A 21141-nucleotide genomic window follows, 5' to 3' on the forward strand; every position below is an offset into this window, starting at 1 on the left:
CCTTGTGAAACGAAGATAGAAGACAAGAATATGTACATATAATATGTAAATCTGATTAGAAGATATAGAATTTATAAAAATGTTCGAGATAAATAGATAAATAGATAGGTAGATAGATAGATAGATACATAGATAGATAGATAGATAGATAGATAGATAGATAGATAGATAGATAGATAGATAGATAGATAGATAGATAGATAGATAGATAGATAGATAGATAGATAAATAGATAGATAGATATATAGATAGATAAATAAATAAATAGATAGATAGATAAATAGATAGATAGATAAATGGATAGATAGATAGATAAACAGATTTCAGATGTGATAAATATAGAATATAAATCACAGTGTTGAAATATGATTATTACCATAGTACAATAATAGTAATAATATAACCATTATTATTATCTAATATAATCTGTTAAATTAGTATAATATTGAGAGAGTAAAATTATAGATATAAATGTTTCGCTTTCTAATCAATCTAATACATATTATGTTTTTATGTGTTTTGTAATATGAGCCTGCTTAAAAAGAGATGAAAGAGGGGGAATAGATCGAATTAAAACGATCTAACGAGTTAAATATATATATGTACTTTCTAGTGTGGTATTTCTAAAAGATAAAATGATTATTATGTATATATAGGGTGTTCGGGTAAAAAAAAGGGGGTTCGGTATTTGAAGGGCTTATAGTACTCACCGAGGACAATAAAAAATGTCTAACTAACGTCGTGGGTCCTAAAATCAACCATTACGACGTAAATAGAATACGCTCATAATGATTGTATAAAAAAACCTCTTACACCCTGTATATAGTCGAATGATTTACACTTCTTCCATATATATCCACATATTATATTATATATATATATATAAGGGTATCGAACATAGTAACGGGACGAGTTATTCCTTTTTCTTATATTAAAAAAAAATGTTCGCAGGAGTGTATGTGTGTATGTGTGTGGTATATGTATGTGTATAACGAAGAGAATATATCGAAAATTTGTCAAGAGTGTGAGAGAGAGAGAGAGAGTCCAACTTCATTCCGTATCGTATTAGCGAAAAAGCAATTGGAGGAAAATCATTTAAAGAAAGAAACATCTGATCGTGTATTATCAACCTGCCAAAAGGAAATACAAACAATATCGAGAGGTTGCCAGCGGGGAGGCACAGGTTATACCGAGGATAAATCACACGTAAATTATTCATGGACACACTCGCACACAAACGTACGATCCTGTTAGACGTCGAGAGGAATAAACTTAAAACACAATCACCCAAATATAATATATTATAAAAAAAAAAAGGAAAAAAATTTAATAAAGGACGATGCAAAACCGTGCACGTTGTTCACATTCTCGCACGCTCACACACTAAAATGAAAAAATCAAAAGAAACAGAGATAGATAGAGAGAAATAGAGAGAGAGAGAGAGAGAGAGAGAGAGAAAAGTGTTAGGAACTGATTGAATATAAGGTAAAATTATTCGTGTCAAATATTCTTCGTGTAAAATGTTATTGTAAAAAAATTAGGGAAAGAGAGGAAAAAGAGAGAGAGAAAGATTAATCAAAGGAGAAAAGATTGCATCTTAGCAGGGAAGGAAAGAATAAAATGGTCGTGGTAGCGAGTTTGTATATTGAAAGGTAATATTTCTTTTGTTTTCTTGAGCGTATTTGTTGGAGTTGTTGGTTGGTCGTTGTGTTGTGTTGTTGTTGTTGGATATATAATATGGATAACACGCAGAGCACACTCATATCAGACAGCTAAAACTACTGAAGAAGCGCGGGTGGGCGGTGGATTTCCGGGTAATGGCGGCTCTTCCTTGTATTATCAGAGAGGCTTATTATCCCCACCGACCATCCCACATCCGCTACACAAAGAAAAAAAAACACATTGCCACGCGACGAAACGTCGTAGGCGACGTATCGATGCATCGCATTCCGAAAATCGAGCACACGAAAAAGGCTCTTCGTGTTTCATTGTTTTTTTTTATTCGAAATTTTGTTTACCCCTATGGAAACGAGCCACATTCCGTCGTGATATCGACTTCTTCGTCCCAAATGCGTATATTTGTCAATCCAAAATAATTAATAGAAATGCAATAACTCGACAGGTAATGGCTCTTAACCCTTTGAGTATCATTCAAAATTTACCACTCCTTTCATAATCAAATATGGCCGTTCCAACAAGTTTTTAATACACGAATTTACCAAATATAAAATTACAAGAAAAGTAAACGCAATATGTTGTTCTCTCTTTTATCTTTTCTTTGTTTCGTTCTTTTCTTCAATTTCTTGAATTACTTCGTAATTAACATTTTTTATCTATTACTCTTTGTTTATAACCTTAAATAATAACACTTAAATTTATAACCTACTTAATCTAGCTTTTTAACAATTATTCATTATAACAGTGATTCCCCATTTGTTTTCAAGTGACATTTGACTTTAATTAACTTTTCTTTTGAAACATTGTGTATTAATTTTTTTAGCAAAACAACATTTGAAGTTATTATAAAGATTGAAAACCACAGCATTATAATCTCAAACAATAACACATTCTCGCATGGTCGACTTTACTGTCATACAGCACTGGTTTCTCAAAAAAAAAAAAAGATAAAAAAATAAGATTTGACAAATTAAACCGCCTATACCACTACATTGTAACATAAAATATAACGACAAACTTTAATTTGATTTGTTCTGACCCATCCCTTTCCCATAATCGTTTAAACGAAAATTCCAGGTAACATTGATACTCAAAGGGTTTAAAATAGGGGAAATTCTTTAGGACGAAATTATCGAGTTTAATATGAGAACAAATTCTATTGAAGTACTCGTTTGGGTATATATTTGAAAACGAGGTTAGAAATGTCTCAAATTAAACGACGAAAATGAATGGCCCTAAAGACGACGGTATAATGATACTACGATATTTGGGAATAAGGACGATGCACGTACGTACGCGAATCGACGATCCGCCGATGTTTGTGTATGCGTACGTAAACTTTCATATAATACAACGTATTTACGGCAGGCGATCTACGTTATATAGCTACGTACTTGTTTGTACTCCGACAGGATAAGTGTGGCGGCTGGCAAGACTGCCGCCTCGTTATACCTCAGTCTCTCGAATGGGTTCCGCTGGCTAACAAATCACAAATCATACTATCAGTCTTCTTTCTATCGTTTTCTACGTTCTAACGCGTTCTTTGCATTTTTCTTTTTTCTTTTTTTTATTCTTTTTCTTTTTTTTTAATTTAAAAAATTTTTGCAATAATCATTTTTCAATATCAATAATTACCCCATAAAAGAAGAAATTCGCAAGAAACACGATGAAAAAGGACAAAAGGCATAGCTCGTGCTTCGTTAGTATTTATCCAGAAGACAATAATAATATGTTTTTTCTAACGTGTAACAAAAAAAAGTATCGTTTATCCAACGATTTAAAAATAAAACAAAAAAAAAACAATCATTGAAAATTGAAAAGGGAAGCCTGTTTTTTCTTAGCGACATCAACGATGAATGAGTATATTGATATTAATCGCAAACGGGTAAATTTAAAAAAAAAGAAAATAGAAGCTTCAAATGGATACATATCTGTCTCTTTGAACTGCAACTAATGTAAGATTTCTCTTTCTCAAGAACGAACGAAATGAGAGAGAAATGGGGTAGAGAAAAAAACGTAAAGAAAAAAAAAAAGAAAAAAAATTACAGATGTTTATAAAAAATCTACCGTTGAAGAACGACTTTCAACAGTATTTATAAAATATAATAATAATAATAAAAAAAAAAATTTAATTAGTTATATTCTTTTCAATTGTTATCTCCTCTTCCTCCTCCTCCTTCTTCTTCTTCTTTTTCTTCTTCTCCTTATTTATTATCATTATTATTCTTCTTGATGTACGTAAGGACAACGCTCATTTTTCTATCGACTTTCAATCCAATTATTATTTTTGGTCGATTCGAGTATGAGCGTGCAACAAACGCACAGTTCAGTCCTCAATGTATTTTTTTCGTATCACAAAAAACCACACGCACACACACGCGCGCGCATATACACACACATCGATACAATGTATATATTATAATCGATATAACATCGTACGACGACGACCACTGTTAATGTCACAACAAAATACCACACTGCGTTATATATATATATATAAAGAAAAATCGAAAGAGAAAGAGAAAGAGAGAAAGAGAGAGACAGAAGAGAAAGAAAGAGAAAGAGAAAGAGAGAGAAAAGGGTATAAAATCGTTAGAAAAAGGATAGAAAAAAATAATACATGAGACGAATAAAAAACGAGACTGATGAAAATGACAAGGATGGATGAGTTTTACTCACTAGAAAGCGAAACACAGATTTTAAAAGAATATTTTCTTTTAAATATTAAGATAAAGAGAGATAGATAGAGAAAAAGAGAGAAAGAGAAAGAGATAGTCTAATAAAAACACAGGACACACGTACGTAGGCGGCGATGCACGAATCGCGTGATTCCTTAATTCGGACATTTTTTATTTTTATATTATTTAAACTTAACTTTATCTCGAACATGCGAACGTTCGATTAAACAACAAATTAATTAAATAATTAATCAACGAATAAAAATGTCCGAACAAAGTTGGCACGAGCGCGCGCACGTGCGACACTGAATATCGATAAACTTAAAATTATCAATATATGCATATATAAATATATATAAATATATACAGAGTGGTAAAAAAAAATGTGATACGATATTTGAAAGGTTTATAGTATTCACTAAGATGAGCCTAAAATGTCTAATTAACATGAGTCTTAAGATCAACCATAAATTACGTAAATAAACTGTTATTATTTATTAGCGCTCAATTTTGCAACATATTAAATTTATAGATAAATATTTTCTCTAAAAATACATTAGTTTTCTAAGAATATTTGACAATGTACCGTAATTTATGATTCGCAGGTTTCATAAGTGCATTTAAATGGAAGAGGAAGAATATCTATGATTTGTACATATTAGGTCATTAAATATGAAACGTCTAATTAGTATTAATTCGAAATCGAACATTTTATGCACAATTACTTAATATTATAAATTTAATATGTTATCAAAAAACTCGTTTACGATATCGAACGTTCACAAATAATAAAAATTAATTTACAGAAAAAAGGGGTTGATTTTAGAACCCACGTGGTCATTTAAATATTTTTTAATCATCTCCGAGTACTATAAACTCTTTAAATACCGAATCTCTTTTTTACCACCCTTGTATACATAATATATATATATATATATATATATATATATATATATATATATATATATATATAATATGTATGTGTATACATATATGATATAAAACACGGAACAGATTGGAATGAAACGAATACGAGGAGATAGGAAATAAAGATGAAAACACAAAAAAAAAAAAAAATAAAAAAAAATGATAAAAGTTCGAGAAGCATATGGCAGCAGCCAAAACGACCGTCAATTTTACTTGCAAAAATGAATATATCAGCTTTCATCGGAACCTTCTCGAAACTGCTGTAGCTCGTGTACGACGATAAGCTTTTATAAAAAGATCAATATAAAGAGAACAAAAAAATAACAAATAAAGGTAGAAAATAACAAACAAACAAAAAAAAATATATATATAATTTTGTACGGAGGTAACGCGTGCTCCTCCTCACAAATCATTTTAATGCTCCTTTTTATAATATCACGATTACAATGAAATATTATTTCAATAAAATATCTTGTTAACGCGAATGAACAAATTTACATTAAATTCAATAGTTTTGTATTATATTAATAATAATATTGAAAATATTTCTAAAATAATGTAAATCGTGTATTATAGAAATGAGACTTAAATGATTCATGTAATTAAATTTAACGTGTGATTCAAATGAAAATTTTAATATAAAATAATATTAAAAAAATATACGACGATAGCACTGCAACGAATTACTTGACACGTATTCGTTCATATAATTCACTTTTGAATTATTGCAAAATGTAAATGAAGCAGTATATACGTACGCATATATATGTATATAATGATAATGATAATAATAAAAATAATATAAATAATAAAAATAATAGTAATTATAATAATAATAATAATTGATAACACGAATCGAAATTAGCCGAGGCCCGCGCGATTCGCAAGCAGTTAGTGTGTGAAACAAATTCAACATCCAATATATATATATATATATATATATAATAAGGGATGTGTGTAAGGCACACAGAAAGACAGAATTTAATGTGCATATAATATATGTATATATATGTATGCATACATACATATATATATATACACATACAGAGAGAAAAAGGTAGAAAAATACAAAGAGGAAAAGCAAAAAAATCAACAACAGAAATTGAAACAAAACAAAAAATTAGAAAATTAGGAAATAAAAACAAAACTAAAAAATGGTATCCTCTGGATAGAACACAGGTTTCGAACCATTCATATTCGATCATAATAATGATCTAATTATGTCGAAAATAATAGAAACAAATAAATAAAGAAAAAATAAAGTACAATCATGTGAAACTATAGGATAACACTAAACAAAAATAAAAATTAAAAAAAAAAAAATTAAAAACAAATATAAGAACAAGAACAAGAATAAGAATAAAAATGAAAATAAAAATAAAAATAAAAATAAAAATAAAAATAAATAGTAATAATAACAGATTAATTAATTATGTAATATACGCAAAATAGAAACGGTTAATATCAGATCATCAAGACGGCCAAACAGTGCGGAGAGTGGATTTTTTGCGATAACTAACCATATGGTAATCCTGAGAGGGAGATCTGCCTGTCACAGATACATTCTGCACCAGAGTTCTATTGCTCGTCTGAAAGTAGGTCACACATACAGTTTTACATTGATGATTATCTAAAGAAAGTAAATGTGATCGATTTTTTAATAGTGTTTTTCTTTTTGTTTTCATGTTTTTTTTATCTGTCTCTTTTGGTTTTTAATTATTTTGTTGTTGTTGTTCTTGGTTCGTTATCCCTTTTTTTATTTCTTTTCGCTTCCTTCTTACGATTCATTATTCCCTTGCATGGTCTAAAAAGTATGGTCGCTGCTGTATATTTTTATTTTGTTTTAATTAACTTATTTCTTTTTAATTATTTGTTCGTAACTTTGATATATATATACACATGTGTAGAATTTCCCATCCGGAGAAAATTATTCAGTGAGAGTTTCTTGAAGGCTCGTATAAAAAATTGCGGTGAGTAATCAAGAATAAAGAAAATGTAGTATATTGTGTATATATGCATACGTTACCGTTAATATGTCCAATTTATTAATCTGTAGAATAACTTGGTTTTTCATGAAATATCCAAATAGATCGGTTAAAGTATAACATAAGACAGTATTATATACTTCAACTACTTATTAAATGCATTTATTAGAAGCAATTAAAATATGCAATGAAAATTTGATCCCAAGTACAAGAAAAATATTTTTCAATTTTGTTTAAATATCTGTTTATAATATTGTATTCTTATAAATCCAAAAACAATAGATATGTGTTATTTAATCCCTTTAAATCAATAAATAAATTCTATCTCGAGATTAAATAATATTCGCTTAAAAAGTTTATCCAGATTTTATACAATAGTGAAGTATAGGTACGATAACTATTATTTCTAGACAAGCATACACACAGTATAAAAAATTAAATTATTAAATCATATTACAAGACCTATTTATCTTTTAATAAATAAATGCATTCTAATATATTGAACCAAGACTAGACCAAAAAATTAAACAAATGTTTATGAAAACTTAAAAATCTTTTGAAAAGAATATTTCAACTAGTTTCATATAAATTAATTTTAATACTTTTCAATATTCTGTATATTTTTTAACAGATCAATTTTAGATTTTAAAACCTCATTTTTACAAGATTTAAAATAACACGTCTTAAAATATAGTAGGAATGGTCACCGTAGGTATAGATAAATATTGAAACAAAATCTAAAAATATTTATCTTATATACTTGGGATCAAATTTCAATTTCATGCTTTAACTATTCGCCTCTTATGAAATAATATAAATATAACCTAGTTATATATCTAAAATAACTAGTTTAAGTATACAATAAAATTATTTTTATATGCTTTTCTTAAAACATTTAATTATTTTATACAATATCAAGTTATTCTATAAAATAATAAAATAAAACACTTAAACAGTAACATATATACATCGCAAGAATCGTGAAAGAGAGAATGGCGAAGAGAATGGGAAAGAGAAAAAAAAAGGGAGGAGAATTTTAGTTTAATGAGGGTAAGAAAAAGAGAGTAAGATCAAAATTTATGTGAAAAAACACTTAGAGATATAAAGAAAGAAATAATACCAGCAGGAAGATTAATGGAGATAGGAGAAATCGCGATTTAAATTCATTAGATAGATTAGAAATATAAATGGAAAAAAAAATTAAATATATATGTATATAGTATATATAAAAACGTATATATAAAGTATATATGTATATATATATTACACAAAGAGAAAAAAAGAATCTTTGAAAAACGTTCTTTTTCTTTCTTCTTTTCTACGTATAAAAATATAACGATGATTAATACTAATCAAAAATGATTTCAATGAAAATGAACGTTTCGCGATATCTTCTCTTCTCAAAGTTTATCTAGATTTGATTGCTAAGACAAAGAGAGAAAGAGAAAAAGATAAAAATAGATTATGTATAGAAACATATATAGATATATAGATAAAGATAGATTATATAAAAAGAAAATAAGAAAGAGAGAGAATGAGAGTAAGAGAAAGAGAAAGAAGAGAGAGAGAGAGAAATATAAATATAAATATAAAAAATAGTTCTAGCCGAGGACTGCGTGGACCATTGCTAAATTTGTAGCTTTTTAATCGATGAAAATTGTTTTACGACGTTACCCGAAAAGCAAGCTGCTTTAAATCGCAGGTTATTCAAAGGGCTGGATTTGGGTGAAGGGCTTCACTGGATTTGATAATAACGTTTCAAGGGGGTATTGTGGAATAATAATAATAAATTGTTATTATTAAATAATAAAATAATAACCCTTCATCGACAACGTGGGACCCACTTATTGGGACCCACAGACATCGTATTCCAATCATTATTTTTATTTTAAATCAAAATTTATATAAACAATAACGTAATAAATTATTAGGCAATATTCTAAAAACATTAAAAAGTAGTAGTAAAATTTTTTCCTTCTTTTTTAAAGAACGATATCATTGAAAAAAACCATTTTGTCGACGGAGGGTTAATAATAATGATGATTATGATGAAGATGAAAAGTGGTGACGGTAATAGTAATAAACATACGTTTTTGGTAGATCATAACAAAGTTTTTAAAGGGTTGAATGTTTGTTTGTTTGTTATATCATTATTATTTTGTTTATTCTGTAATTCCGACTCGATGATATACGAATCCCCGAAACGCCAAGACGATCGAGTTCATGTCACGCATATACAATATTTTCTTTTTTTTTGTTTATAAATATTACCATGTAGTAGAGCAGTAGTAATAGTATTAATAGTAATAATAAAAATTGTAAACTTATGTTAAATATATGTAAATTAGTACTACCTTTCTCATATCCGTTTTGACATAAACAAAATCTGTTGCACATTAGAAATGTGGGCGACATGGAATGGGAAATTAAAATTATTAACTGGGAAACTGTCGTCAGGCTGGCTCTTTTTTTTTGTAAAGGACTAGCACGCTAGAAAATAAACAAAATAAGAGGGTACAAGGGTTGGGGGTTGGGGAGGGGGTGTTTTCTACTAGCTCTACTTATGTACGTTTATCATTTTAGCCAGTGACTTCGGATGGTAAGAACTTTCGTCGTTCACGTAGATATAAAAACGCGATAATATTATTATGAGTATGATAGTGAATATGTGATTTTTTGTAATTACGTCATGTACGTTAACAGTCAACAGTCGTGATTATTTATTAATTATCCGGTCGTTAAATCCGTCAAAGTCGATACTTTGTCTCAGAACGATTAAGTCACCTTCCACTTTGCGTCCTAAAATTTTTGTTTACCTAATTTTTCTTTGTTTATTATTTATATATATATTTTTTTATTATTTTTTGTATCGTTGTTATTATTTTCTTTACGTAATCTCGTACACACATCTCTCATGTGAACAAACATTATTCTCCAATCGATCTTTCTCAAGATCGAAGAATCTTCGTCGCGACGGTACGCTTTTTTTCTTATTATTATTTATTATATTAATTTCTTTTTTTAGTTAAATTAGATATACCTTATTATAAAAGATAGGTAGGATTCGATGGAGTATATAGTCGAAATCGAGTATGATAATTTGAGAAAGATAGAATAATAGATAGATTAAACGGAAAAGAAAAGAGAGAGAAGGAAAGTGAAATAAAAAAAAAAAAATAGGAAAAAAAAAGAGAGAAAGAGAAAGATGATGAAATATCGACTTGTACACTGTCGCTGGAAGAACTAGCCAGTACTTGAATAATTTGTTGGTTTTCTTTTTTTTTGGGGGGGGGAGAGGGTTTGCAAATAAGTACATACGTATATTATGTAAAGGACAAGTATATCGTGATGGCGACGATGACGCGCGGTTTCCTAAAAAAAGTTCCTAGAATAAAAAGGGCTGTAACGCGAAAATATATGAAATATATTATATATCACATATAAATCCCGTGTGTTCTCGTTTAGCGAGAGACAACGCGGTACATAAATAAAATCCTTGCAATTATATATCTCTGGGCTCTGTTCTTTTTATATATATATAATATATTATTTTTTTCTGTCTTGTGGTTCTCTTATATTAAAAAAATATTTTAATAAATTAAATAGTATATATTCTTGTGGTTATAAGTCGATGATGGGATTCGAAGAAATATTGATCTTGATAGAAAAGTTGATATAGATTGGTAGATAAAGTGAGTAAGAGAGGAAGGAAGTAAGAGAGTAAGAGATTTAGAAAAGAGAGAGAGAGAGAGAGATAGTTTAGAGAGAGAAAGAGAGAGAGATAGAGATAGAGAGAGAGAGAGAGAGAAAGAGAGAAAGATTGACCGATGACATGAGAATGAGAGAGATAGGGATAATTACCTGTGTCTGTAGCCGTGTTAGACCACGGATCCATAGTATTTGTCCTGCTCGCGGCTTTTTATCCGAGTCTGGGTCGAATTTCTCGTCTCCTAGATTGATAGCACCGATATCATCCGGCTGGCCGCGGCCCCATCTGTTTTTAAAAAACATTAAACCAGTTCTTCATCACTCAAGGTCCCTGTTAAGGGGTGGTTTTTTTTTGGAAAAACTTGTTGATTCTTGTTTCTCGCTTTGTTTGTTAGTAGTAGTAGTAGTAGTAGAAGTAGTAGTAGTAGATTAGTAGTAGCAGTAGTAGTAGTAGTAGCAGTAGTAGTAGTAGTAGCAGTGGTAGTAGTAGTAATAGTAGTAGTAGTAGTAGTAGTAGGACGGCCGATGATGCATCTTTTTATCGAAGCTAGCAGAGGGGGGAGGGAGGGACATAGATGCACACACCAACAGAAGCAGCTCCTTCGTCGCAATGCACCGAAATCCGGGGTCCCTGTTCTGTTTTCCCCCTCGCTTCTTTATAGCCTCATAATCCTAATTATTTTTTCTTTACTAGACGTTAATATAATATGTTGTCTAGTTTTTGTGAGGAAATATACTATTATATATATATATTTGAAAATGTTATCTCTCGCGTAAAACGGAACGAATGATATGGCGGTACTGTTATGATGATATTTGTTATTTTGACGAAATGTTTCGTATGATTGCTGTGTTATAATAATTTGTTATTTTACCGGCAGCGAAAAAATGTTTTATTCGTTCATTGGCTCTATTTAAATTCACATTGTTAGTAGAAAAATTTAGGCACTTAATATTATATGCAGAAATGTAAAAAAATATGGTTAAATATTTAAAAAGATCATAATATTCACCAAATGGGTCTTAATATCAACCCTTAAAACGTAAAATAACTTTTATTATTCTTTTATTTTCTATGGCAATGTATTAAAATATACATAGAGGAATTTCTATAGAAAATCTTTCTATAGATTTCATAGAAGAAATCTAATATTTTATATTTAGTAATCTATTATATTAGCGTCTACGAAGTAATATTTGTTAATAATTAGTAATAGTTTTATCTTGAAAATCTTGAATTAAATTTATTTCTAACAAGGCTTGGATGATAACAGTAAACTTCTTAAAATGAATGTTATTTTGTAAAATTTAAACTTTTAAATTATTTTTTTTTTCGTTATAAGTTAACTTTATACATAATTACAATTACATTACAAAGGATTAAATTAGATAGCGAAAAACATGTTTTTTTTATAATTAAAAAGATGAGCCAATGAACGAGAGAATGGTTGAAAGGTGCAATACGATTATGTACATATATTTATGTATATTATTTTGTTTGCGTAATTATGAAAGAAAAAGCAAATGAAATGCGTGTTCTCTTTTTGGATGATGCGACGATGAAGAAGATTACATCGTATTAGTTGTTAATTTTTAAGGACGAGTAGACGAGTAGAGAGTGAAAGGAAAAAGAGAGAAAAAGAAAGATAGAAAACGAAAGCGGAAAAACAAATAAAGGAGAACGAAAAAATAAAAAGGCAGTAGTAGTAGTCATAGTCATAGTAGTAGTAGTAATAGTATAGTGGATTAATGATAAGGAACAAAAAATGGCCATTTAAATAAGAGAGAAAGAATAAACGCGTAATTATCGTTACAAAAAAGTTAAGAAGTTAACAACAAATAAAATCGATATTTCTTATCTAATTTGTACTTTTTCTATCCGTTTTTTAAAGTTATACTTCTTTATGCGCATTGAGAGTGAAATTTTTGTTGCGCGCGTATTAAGCAACAAAAGCATAAAGTTAACCATTAAAAAAAGTTAAGTTAGAATATATCTTATACCGGCTCCATTTTACTCTTACAAATCAATGAAAAATAAATCATATTAAAATTATAATCAAAAATTAAAAAATATATGCACGTATATATTACGTATAGATATCATTGATCGTGAATAGATATAATATAATAACATTACTTACATACATATTGCTGTTAAATTTTGATAAAAATTATATAACTAAATTTAAATCAGTTAATCTAATTTAATTAAAATTTATCAATCGTATTTTATTGTTCTATTCGTATGATTCTTGTGCGCGTGCATATTTATAACCCTTAACTTTTCTTTCAATCGCGCAAAAGAAGTATAACTTATGACATAAGTATATAAATACACGTGACAATTATTTTCTTATAGGGTTCATAGATCACAATCGTAACTTTCTATAATTAATTATTACACTAATCGTAAAATGTTATCTAAAACATCGTTCTCGGCGCGCACGTCGAATTAGGCAAATATTACTTTACGCAAAGGTTAACGTAATTATCATAAAAAAAAAATAAAGAGAGAGAGAGAGAGATTGAGAGATTAATTTTACCTGTTAAAACTCGAAAATCGTACGGCCGAATTACGATAACGAAAGAGGTTAAGATAAAGAAAGAGATAGCAGTAGAGAAAGGAGATAGGGTTAGTTTAAAAGTTTAATAAAGCGGATACATTTAAATACAAAACAAAAGGAAAAAAAGGATACTAAAGCAATAGATATTGTTTTGATCGAGGGATATACGTGCTTGGAATATGTATATGTATATACAATGTGAGCCAAAGTTCCTAAATGAGCCAACAAGTTAAAAGGTCATTTTTCAATTGATGTACTCTTTTCCTAGACTAGTTAAGCACGTAGTTATGTTTTGTATTGATAAGTTAGGCTGATAATTTGATGTGTATGTATATAAAGATTAGTTTCAACAGTTTAAATAAAAAGTCGTTCATTTTAAATATCGGATAAAAATTTAGAGATCATTTTACGTTACTTGCGAATTTACAGGCATGATGATTTTGTCACAGACGCGTCATGATGGCGTATTATTAGGAGGATAAAGCAAAATAAAAATATCCAGTGATTTGTTTACACATTGTCAACAACAAAAAAAGATAGATTTGCTTTTTGCAATTACATTAATTGTAAGGTGCATTTTAAAAGGATAAAACAAAGATAGAGATGTGTTAGGATAGTGCATAGAAAGAAAGAAAGAGATAGAAAGAGAGAAAGAGAGAGTGAGAGAGAGAAAGAAAGAGAGAGAGAAAAGATGGCGGATAGAAAAGGATAAATTACGAGAAGAAATTATTAATTGATTAAAAGAAAAATCAAAGAAATAGAAAGATTAACAACATAAAATGATATCGTAAAGCGTAAACACAGATAATCAATATTAATTATTATTATTATTATATCGGAGCGATCATTAGTTAACACAGACCATTAAAAAAAGCTGTTAGAGTGATATCGAAGAATTTTCGACTTCAACTTTGATTGTTTTGATTAGTCGAAGATTTTTTGTTCAATTGAAGATTTGCTTTAATTGCAGTTTCTTCATTTGCTAAAACGTATGATTTTTAAATTACCGTGTCGTCGGCTCGCCAGTCGCTCGATAATACACAAACAAGTACGTAGATTTTATATTTATCAATTTTTCTTTTTTTTTCTTTTTTTCGTTAATTCATGCAAAGGTGAAGATCATAATAGGGAGAGAGGAAACATATATTTGGGTGTCTTTAAACTCGCGAGTATTTATAATGTATATATATATATATATGTATATTTTGTTAATATCGAATTATTTGTTAGTATCAACTTTGACGTCCAACGTGCTCTGATATACGTACATACTTAAGATTCGTTCCTGTGATACGTCAAAATTATGTATTAATAATGATTTATAAAGATTTGAAAATATTTATATATGTGTAGATATTGATTTATTTCTCATCTAAAATTAAATTAACTCTTTGAGTGCTGAATACTACTATCGGAAGCAATCCACATGTGGGAAATATTTTTTCTAATCATTTGAAGTATTATGTATTGATTAAATAAAAGAAAAAAGAAAAGAATCTCAAACGCGAAGAAGGTAGAAAAAATTGGTAGACGCATATATGCGTCCAAAGTCCTCAGAGATAGCTTTTAGTTGAAACGCATATATGCGTTCTAAATCCACATGGATTACTTCTGCTGGACATAGCACTGAAAGGGTTAATAAATATATAAAGTCTAACCTAAAGAGTATTTTCAAAGTATAAAATTGTAAAGAATAAATTTTAGTTAGCTATACTTCTACGTGCATAGAGAAATCATCTAAGAGGAATATCGCGTGAGATCGATCTCGACACCGATCGATCAAAGCTTCGCATCGCATCATACACGTGAGAAGAAAAAATACATTCGAGGTAAGTATCTCAGAGCACTAAGGCGTTTTTCTAATTTTTCAAGCGTCTCGAGTTCAAGCGACATAATTCAATCTTAGAAATATTATTACGAAATTTTTTTCAAATTTAATTTCATCCCCTTTTTTCTTTTCTTTTAGTTTAAGCCAAGTGTTCTAAATTGTTTAGCCATATCAATAAAAATTGGAAGCCTGTGAAAAGTTATTTTGAACAAAATGCTTTTCACAGCGATGACAATTTATTCGTCAATATATTTTTTATTTTTATATTAACTTTTCACAAATCTTTTTGACAAAAAGATCCAAAAAACTTTTCTTAATCTAGAAAAAGAAAGAAAAAAAAGAGACGATTTAATCAAATTGAAAAAATAACTAATATTTCTACGACCGACACTGCAATTTTATCCAAATTCTTATTAGTGAAAACAATGAACGCAGGCTGTGTGAAAAATTCGATCGTGAGTTAAAAAAGCAAATACAACATCGTATTGGTTTATCAAATAATAGGAAAGAGTTGGATAGGGTTGGTGATATAAGTACACTAACACTGATTGTCTTTAAATTTCAATTAAATTGATCGACAAAGGGCGAATTTCAAATCGATCATGCAGAGGCATACTACTAATTGTAAGTATGGAAATCAAATTAAAAAAAAAAAAGAAAAAGATACTAAATTTGATTTGCTAGCGATTAGTTAATAAAATTCAATTAGAAAATAGATGATCTTAATTAATTAATTAATTAATTAATTATAATAATAATAATAATAATAATAATAATAATAATAATAATAATAATAATAATAATAATAATAATAATAATAATAATAATAATAATAATATACGAACACGTATTTTGAAAGGACTTTGAGCACACAAAATGCTGGTTACCGATGGTTATTGCCAATGATGATTACTGTTATTATAAATTCTTTTCTTTTTTTTTCTTTTTTTTTTTTTTTGTTAAAAGGTACGTCACCTGTAAAACGATATATTCTTTCTATATGTACACATACTCAAATGTTATCCGCAGGAAAGTTGCATGTTATAAAAATGCGGTAAAGCAAGATCCATTGCCGATCTTATTCTGGTTCTTTTTTTTTTTTTTTTGCTAACTCCATGCTTTTGATGTACGTATCGAATAAAATTAAAGGAACGATGGTACACATTAGTATATATAAATAATATCCATTCCAGAAAAAAATGAATTATATATATTAAGTTAGTAACACATTTAAAAGTTGCTAGGTGATTTTATAAATCAATTACTTTTATTCGAAATTCTTTGGGCTAATTTTTGTTCAGACTGTAAAACTACAAATCTAAGTTTCTTAACAATTTGAATAAAAATCAACATAATGATTGATCGAAAAAAAGTAATTTATTAATAAAGTCGCCTAAAAACTTTTGGCCCACCCTGTATTCGTTTTACTTAATGCAAAATTAGTTTGTTAATTATTATCATCGTATGATAACACGTATATATATCGATCGATGATTATTATCATATACATATAATTTGATCGTAGATCCGATCTCACATATAAATATATCCTGTTGTTCATATTTAAAAAAAAAAGAAGAAAAAAACTATTCAAAGGAAAAAAAGAGAGATAATTTATAATTAGCTAATTCTAAACGATTAAAAAGAAATAAATAATATTTAAAAAAAAATATATATATATATATATAAATATATATTGTCTATTCACTTACGAGAGAATTTTGGGTATCTTCCGTGTAGGAATAGTCGTGACTACTTGGCCCCACAATAGCGTCCCGATTCCGAAGAACAGGCACCACATCCATTGTTCTAACGTAAGAGCTTTTGTGCTAAAGGCCATTTTACCGTATTGTATGATGATTACCTAGAAAAACAAAACAACAAACACGTATCAAATTTTATTAAATTCATTAAGATCACCATAAGGGGCTTACGATGATCTAGAACATTAACCCTTTGAGTATCAAAGAAATTGTTCACTTTGGTCATAACTAAAATGTAGCCATTCCAAACACGTAACGGAACAGAGGCGTACCAAAAATAGGGTGACAAGAAAAGTAAACCAAATATTTGGTTCTCTTCTCTTTTTCTCCTCTTTCTTTTCTGCAAATAATTTCTAACTTACCTTTTCACGTTTAAAATAAATGATAAAGAAGGGAGACGCACATACAAACCAACATTAAACCATTATACTAATTAATGATAAACTTCAATTTAATTAGTTGTATCCTCACAATCGGTCGCATGAACATTTCTGGCATCTTTGATACTCACAGGATTAAAGGTGAAATTGGAAGTTTAAATTTCATCAACGTAACAATGTCGCGTAATGTCTATTCTTCTCACTTCGCTCTTTATCTCTTTCTCTCTCGAAAAGGAGAAGAAGAAGAAGAAGAAGAAGAAGAAGAAAAAGAAGAAGAAGAAGAAGAAGAAGAAAAAGAAGAAGAAGAAGAAGAAGAATATAATAGCAGTAGTAGTAGTATCAATAAATCGATTCGTTCCCATAACTTTCATATTACTCAAATGTCAACTTGTGATAAGATTTGATGTAATGAATGATCGTTTAAAAATAATTCTATTTATTTGGTCATTATATATTTCGTAAAGTTAATGATTAGTACGATAATGATCCAATAATAAGCAACCTTTGTACAATCAGAAAAATAATTTTCGTTATTTTTGATAATACATATAACACACATTGCAGCCTCACGAACGGGCGCACTTAACACACGCAAAGTTTTGTTGCTTATAAAAAATGTGTATAAGGAATGGGATATGCGAACTAATTACCTGCGAGAAACACGTGCCAATCCAAATAGAATAAAATATAGGGTTGGTGAATATTCCCTGGAAGACATTGCGCTGACCGTGAATTTTTCTGGCATTAAATTCGTTGAAAAGAGTCATCATGACGAAGGTATTAAAGATGACAGTGAAATGTTGAGTAGGTCCGCCACCTCTAGCCGCAACTCCTCGACCAGTTTCGATATCCAGCATCTTGTCACCTGAAATAAATTACAATTTGGGGAATTGATAAGCATCAGAACGAGAGAAAGAGACAAAGCGAGAAAGAATATGTTAACAAATGTTGGATTCACAGGATAATTGAGGAAGAAAGATCATCAATAATTGACCCCATTCATTCATTCATTTTGTACCATTATGACGTAAAGATCATATTTGGGTATATACTAAGGGAATAAGGACATTATTGTATAAAATAGAATAGTAATAAAAGACTTACCAACGAAAAGAAGCATAAAAATAACAGTCAACTGATAAACCGCTTGACCAAGAATATTTTTCATCATCGTCCTTGAGATGAGCGGTTTTGTGCGTCCGTAGGGTTTGCGAAGTAAAAGATCCGGCGTAGGCATTTCGGTAGCAAGGGCAAGCGAGGCTAGCGTGTCCATAATCAAATTAACCCACAACATTTGTACCGCTTTTAATGGTGAATCTTGTACGGCACATGCTCCGATAAAGGCGACGATAACAGCTACAACATTAACGGTCAGCTGAAATTGCAAGAACTTTGCTATACTATCGTAAACGTTTCTGCCCCACATAACAGCCTTAACGATGGAAGAAAAATTATCGTCCGTCAAAATGATGTCGGAAGCTTCCTTGGCCACATCCGTTCCAGCAATACCCATTGCAAATCCAACGTCAGCTTTTTTCAATGCCGGACCATCGTTCGTACCATCACCGGTCACGGCTACAACCTCGCGACTGCTCGTAGCTTTACTATCGATAATGCCCTTTACCAAAGTATACTTATCGGTTGGCGATGATCTAGCCAAAACCCTTAATTTCGGCCACACTTTGTCCAACAGATGTTGTTGTACCTCACCGTTACTGTCCCTGATTCTTCGATTAAACTCCTTCCCTTCGAGAATAAGAAAGTCCTCATTCGGTTTGAATATGCCGCACTTCAAGGCGATCGACCTAGCCGTATTAATATTGTCACCGGTTACCATTCGCACCGTTATACCAGCCTTTTGGCACTTTTTAATGGCGTCTGGTACCTCGGGACGTACCGGATCCTCGATACCAACTATAGCGAGACATGTTAAATTGTTCACGATGTTTTCCTCATCGTCCCAATTTGGCTCGTTTTCCGAGTGTACTTGGTTGATCTCCGCCTTCCCCGGTACAAAGTCACGATATGCGATCGAGATTGTACGTAGACCGTCGCACGCCATTGGTTCTATCACGTTCTTCACTAGACGTTCTTGCATCTCTCTCGTAAATTTTTCCAGATGACCGTCGCGACCGTAGATAAAGGCACATCTGTACAGAAATCGTAAACAATTGTTAATAAGCTGCATGACGTTATTGCATTAGAATTGTTTGGTAATTATTGCAATGTAAAGACCAAAAATCGACGTACTTCTTCATGATGATCTCGGAAGCGCCCTTGGTGAAAAGCCTGTAACCACCACCTTCTCTTGGGATAACGGTGGACATGCTCTTCCTAACGCTATTGAAAGTATAGACCCGCGTGAAAGTTTCCTCAGGGTGGTCATCTCTAACCGTTTGATATTTTTCGCCCAGGGCCACTACGAATCCAAGTAAGGCACATTCGGTTTTGTTACCGACTTGCATCGGCAATTCTGAAGGGTCTTGCGAGGGCATGATTCTGGACGTGTATGCCGAATTAATGGAGATGGCTTGAATTAATAAATTTCCAACGTGGCTCGGGATTTCGGAAAAATTTGGAACCGTTTTGCTCATTTTCTCGCACAAGTAGGACTGCACTACTGTCATTCGGTTGGTCGTTAGGGTTCCGGTTTTATCCGAACAAATGGCGGTAGCGTTACCCATCGTTTCACAAGCATCCAAATGCCGCACCAAATTGTTGTCCTTCATCATTTTCTACAATCAAATATATGCACAAACGATTGTTAATAACGACAACATTGCTCGTAATATAAGTAAACACTTTGTAATACAACAATACTACAAAGTTCGTTTAATTAATGATATAATCAAAAATGTAAGATGATGAATTTAACCTTGACGGAATAAGCGAGAGATAACGTGACAGCCAGAGGAAGGCCTTCAGGTACGGCTACGACGAGGACAGTCACACCGATAATCAAATGCCGTACCAGATCACCGGCATAAGTGTTCTTCCATGGCAATCCCTGCATTACGAAAGTCGACACACAAAATTGTATAACTAGAATGATCACGGTGAGCACTGCTATGGTTGAGCCAGCGTAACCAATTTGTATGGCGAGCTTTGTTAATTTAGCTTGTAGTACGCTCTTTTCCTTCTTAGTACTCTCTCCGCCACTTGCTTGTCCACCTCCATGATGATTTTCTCCACCCTCGTGTTTACCTCCGCCACCACTTCCAACAGCATGGCTGTTTCCGGTGATTTCTGCCGCTTCGTCTCCTTCGTTTCAAATACATTTCATTAGATTTAATTATTTTTTTCTTCAATTCTTTAATATTATTTCATTCCAACTATCGAATTTCAATTTTTACGCTCTTAATATTATAATATTTATTCTTCAAACCCAAAATCATACAAATAATAAAATGTACCTAAAGTATTCTACAAATGAAAAAGATCCGTTCGATTGAATTATCGTTCAACTTTGAGCGTAAAATTTGATAACTTTCGATAAATTCATTCTAATTGATTACATTATTTAATACTATTGTATCAAGCTAATATCAATAATCGAAAAGAAAAAGAAAAACTGAAAAAGCTAGGATTCTAAGAAGGGTAAGGTAAATGAAAATAGTATCTTGAAAAAAGG

General features: G+C 30.4%; 1 protein-coding gene across 17 annotated transcripts in view; it reads right to left on the minus strand.

Moving 5' to 3' along the window:
• PMCA (plasma membrane calcium-transporting ATPase 3) overlaps positions 1–21141 on the minus strand; it is a 100008-nt gene that overhangs the window by 41298 nt on the left and 37569 nt on the right. For 6 of the 17 annotated variants that reach the window (XM_015318161.2, XM_089169916.1, XM_015318159.2 and 3 more), the window contains 7 exons: positions 20386–20771; positions 19761–20245; positions 18615–19660; positions 18161–18375; positions 17080–17231; positions 11129–11261; positions 6803–6871 (listed from right to left, as the gene is read on the minus strand). In XM_015318161.2, coding sequence (XP_015173647.1) covers positions 6803–6871; positions 11129–11261; positions 17080–17231; positions 18161–18375; positions 18615–19660; positions 19761–20245; positions 20386–20771 — 2486 coding nt within the window. Of the gene's footprint in view, positions 1–3071; positions 3157–6802; positions 6872–11123; positions 11262–16212; positions 16343–17079; positions 17232–18160; positions 18376–18614; positions 19661–19760; positions 20246–20385; positions 20772–21141 lie in introns of those variants that run through there. The other 11 variants (XM_015318163.2, XM_015318162.2, XM_015318160.2 and 8 more) reach the window with 5 other exon arrangements.

This window comes from Polistes dominula, unplaced genomic scaffold (assembly GCF_049000335.1).
Source record: "Polistes dominula isolate Pdom_NZ unplaced genomic scaffold, Pdom_raw_medaka contig_49, whole genome shotgun sequence".
Lineage (NCBI taxonomy): Eukaryota > Metazoa > Arthropoda > Insecta > Hymenoptera > Vespidae > Polistes > Polistes dominula.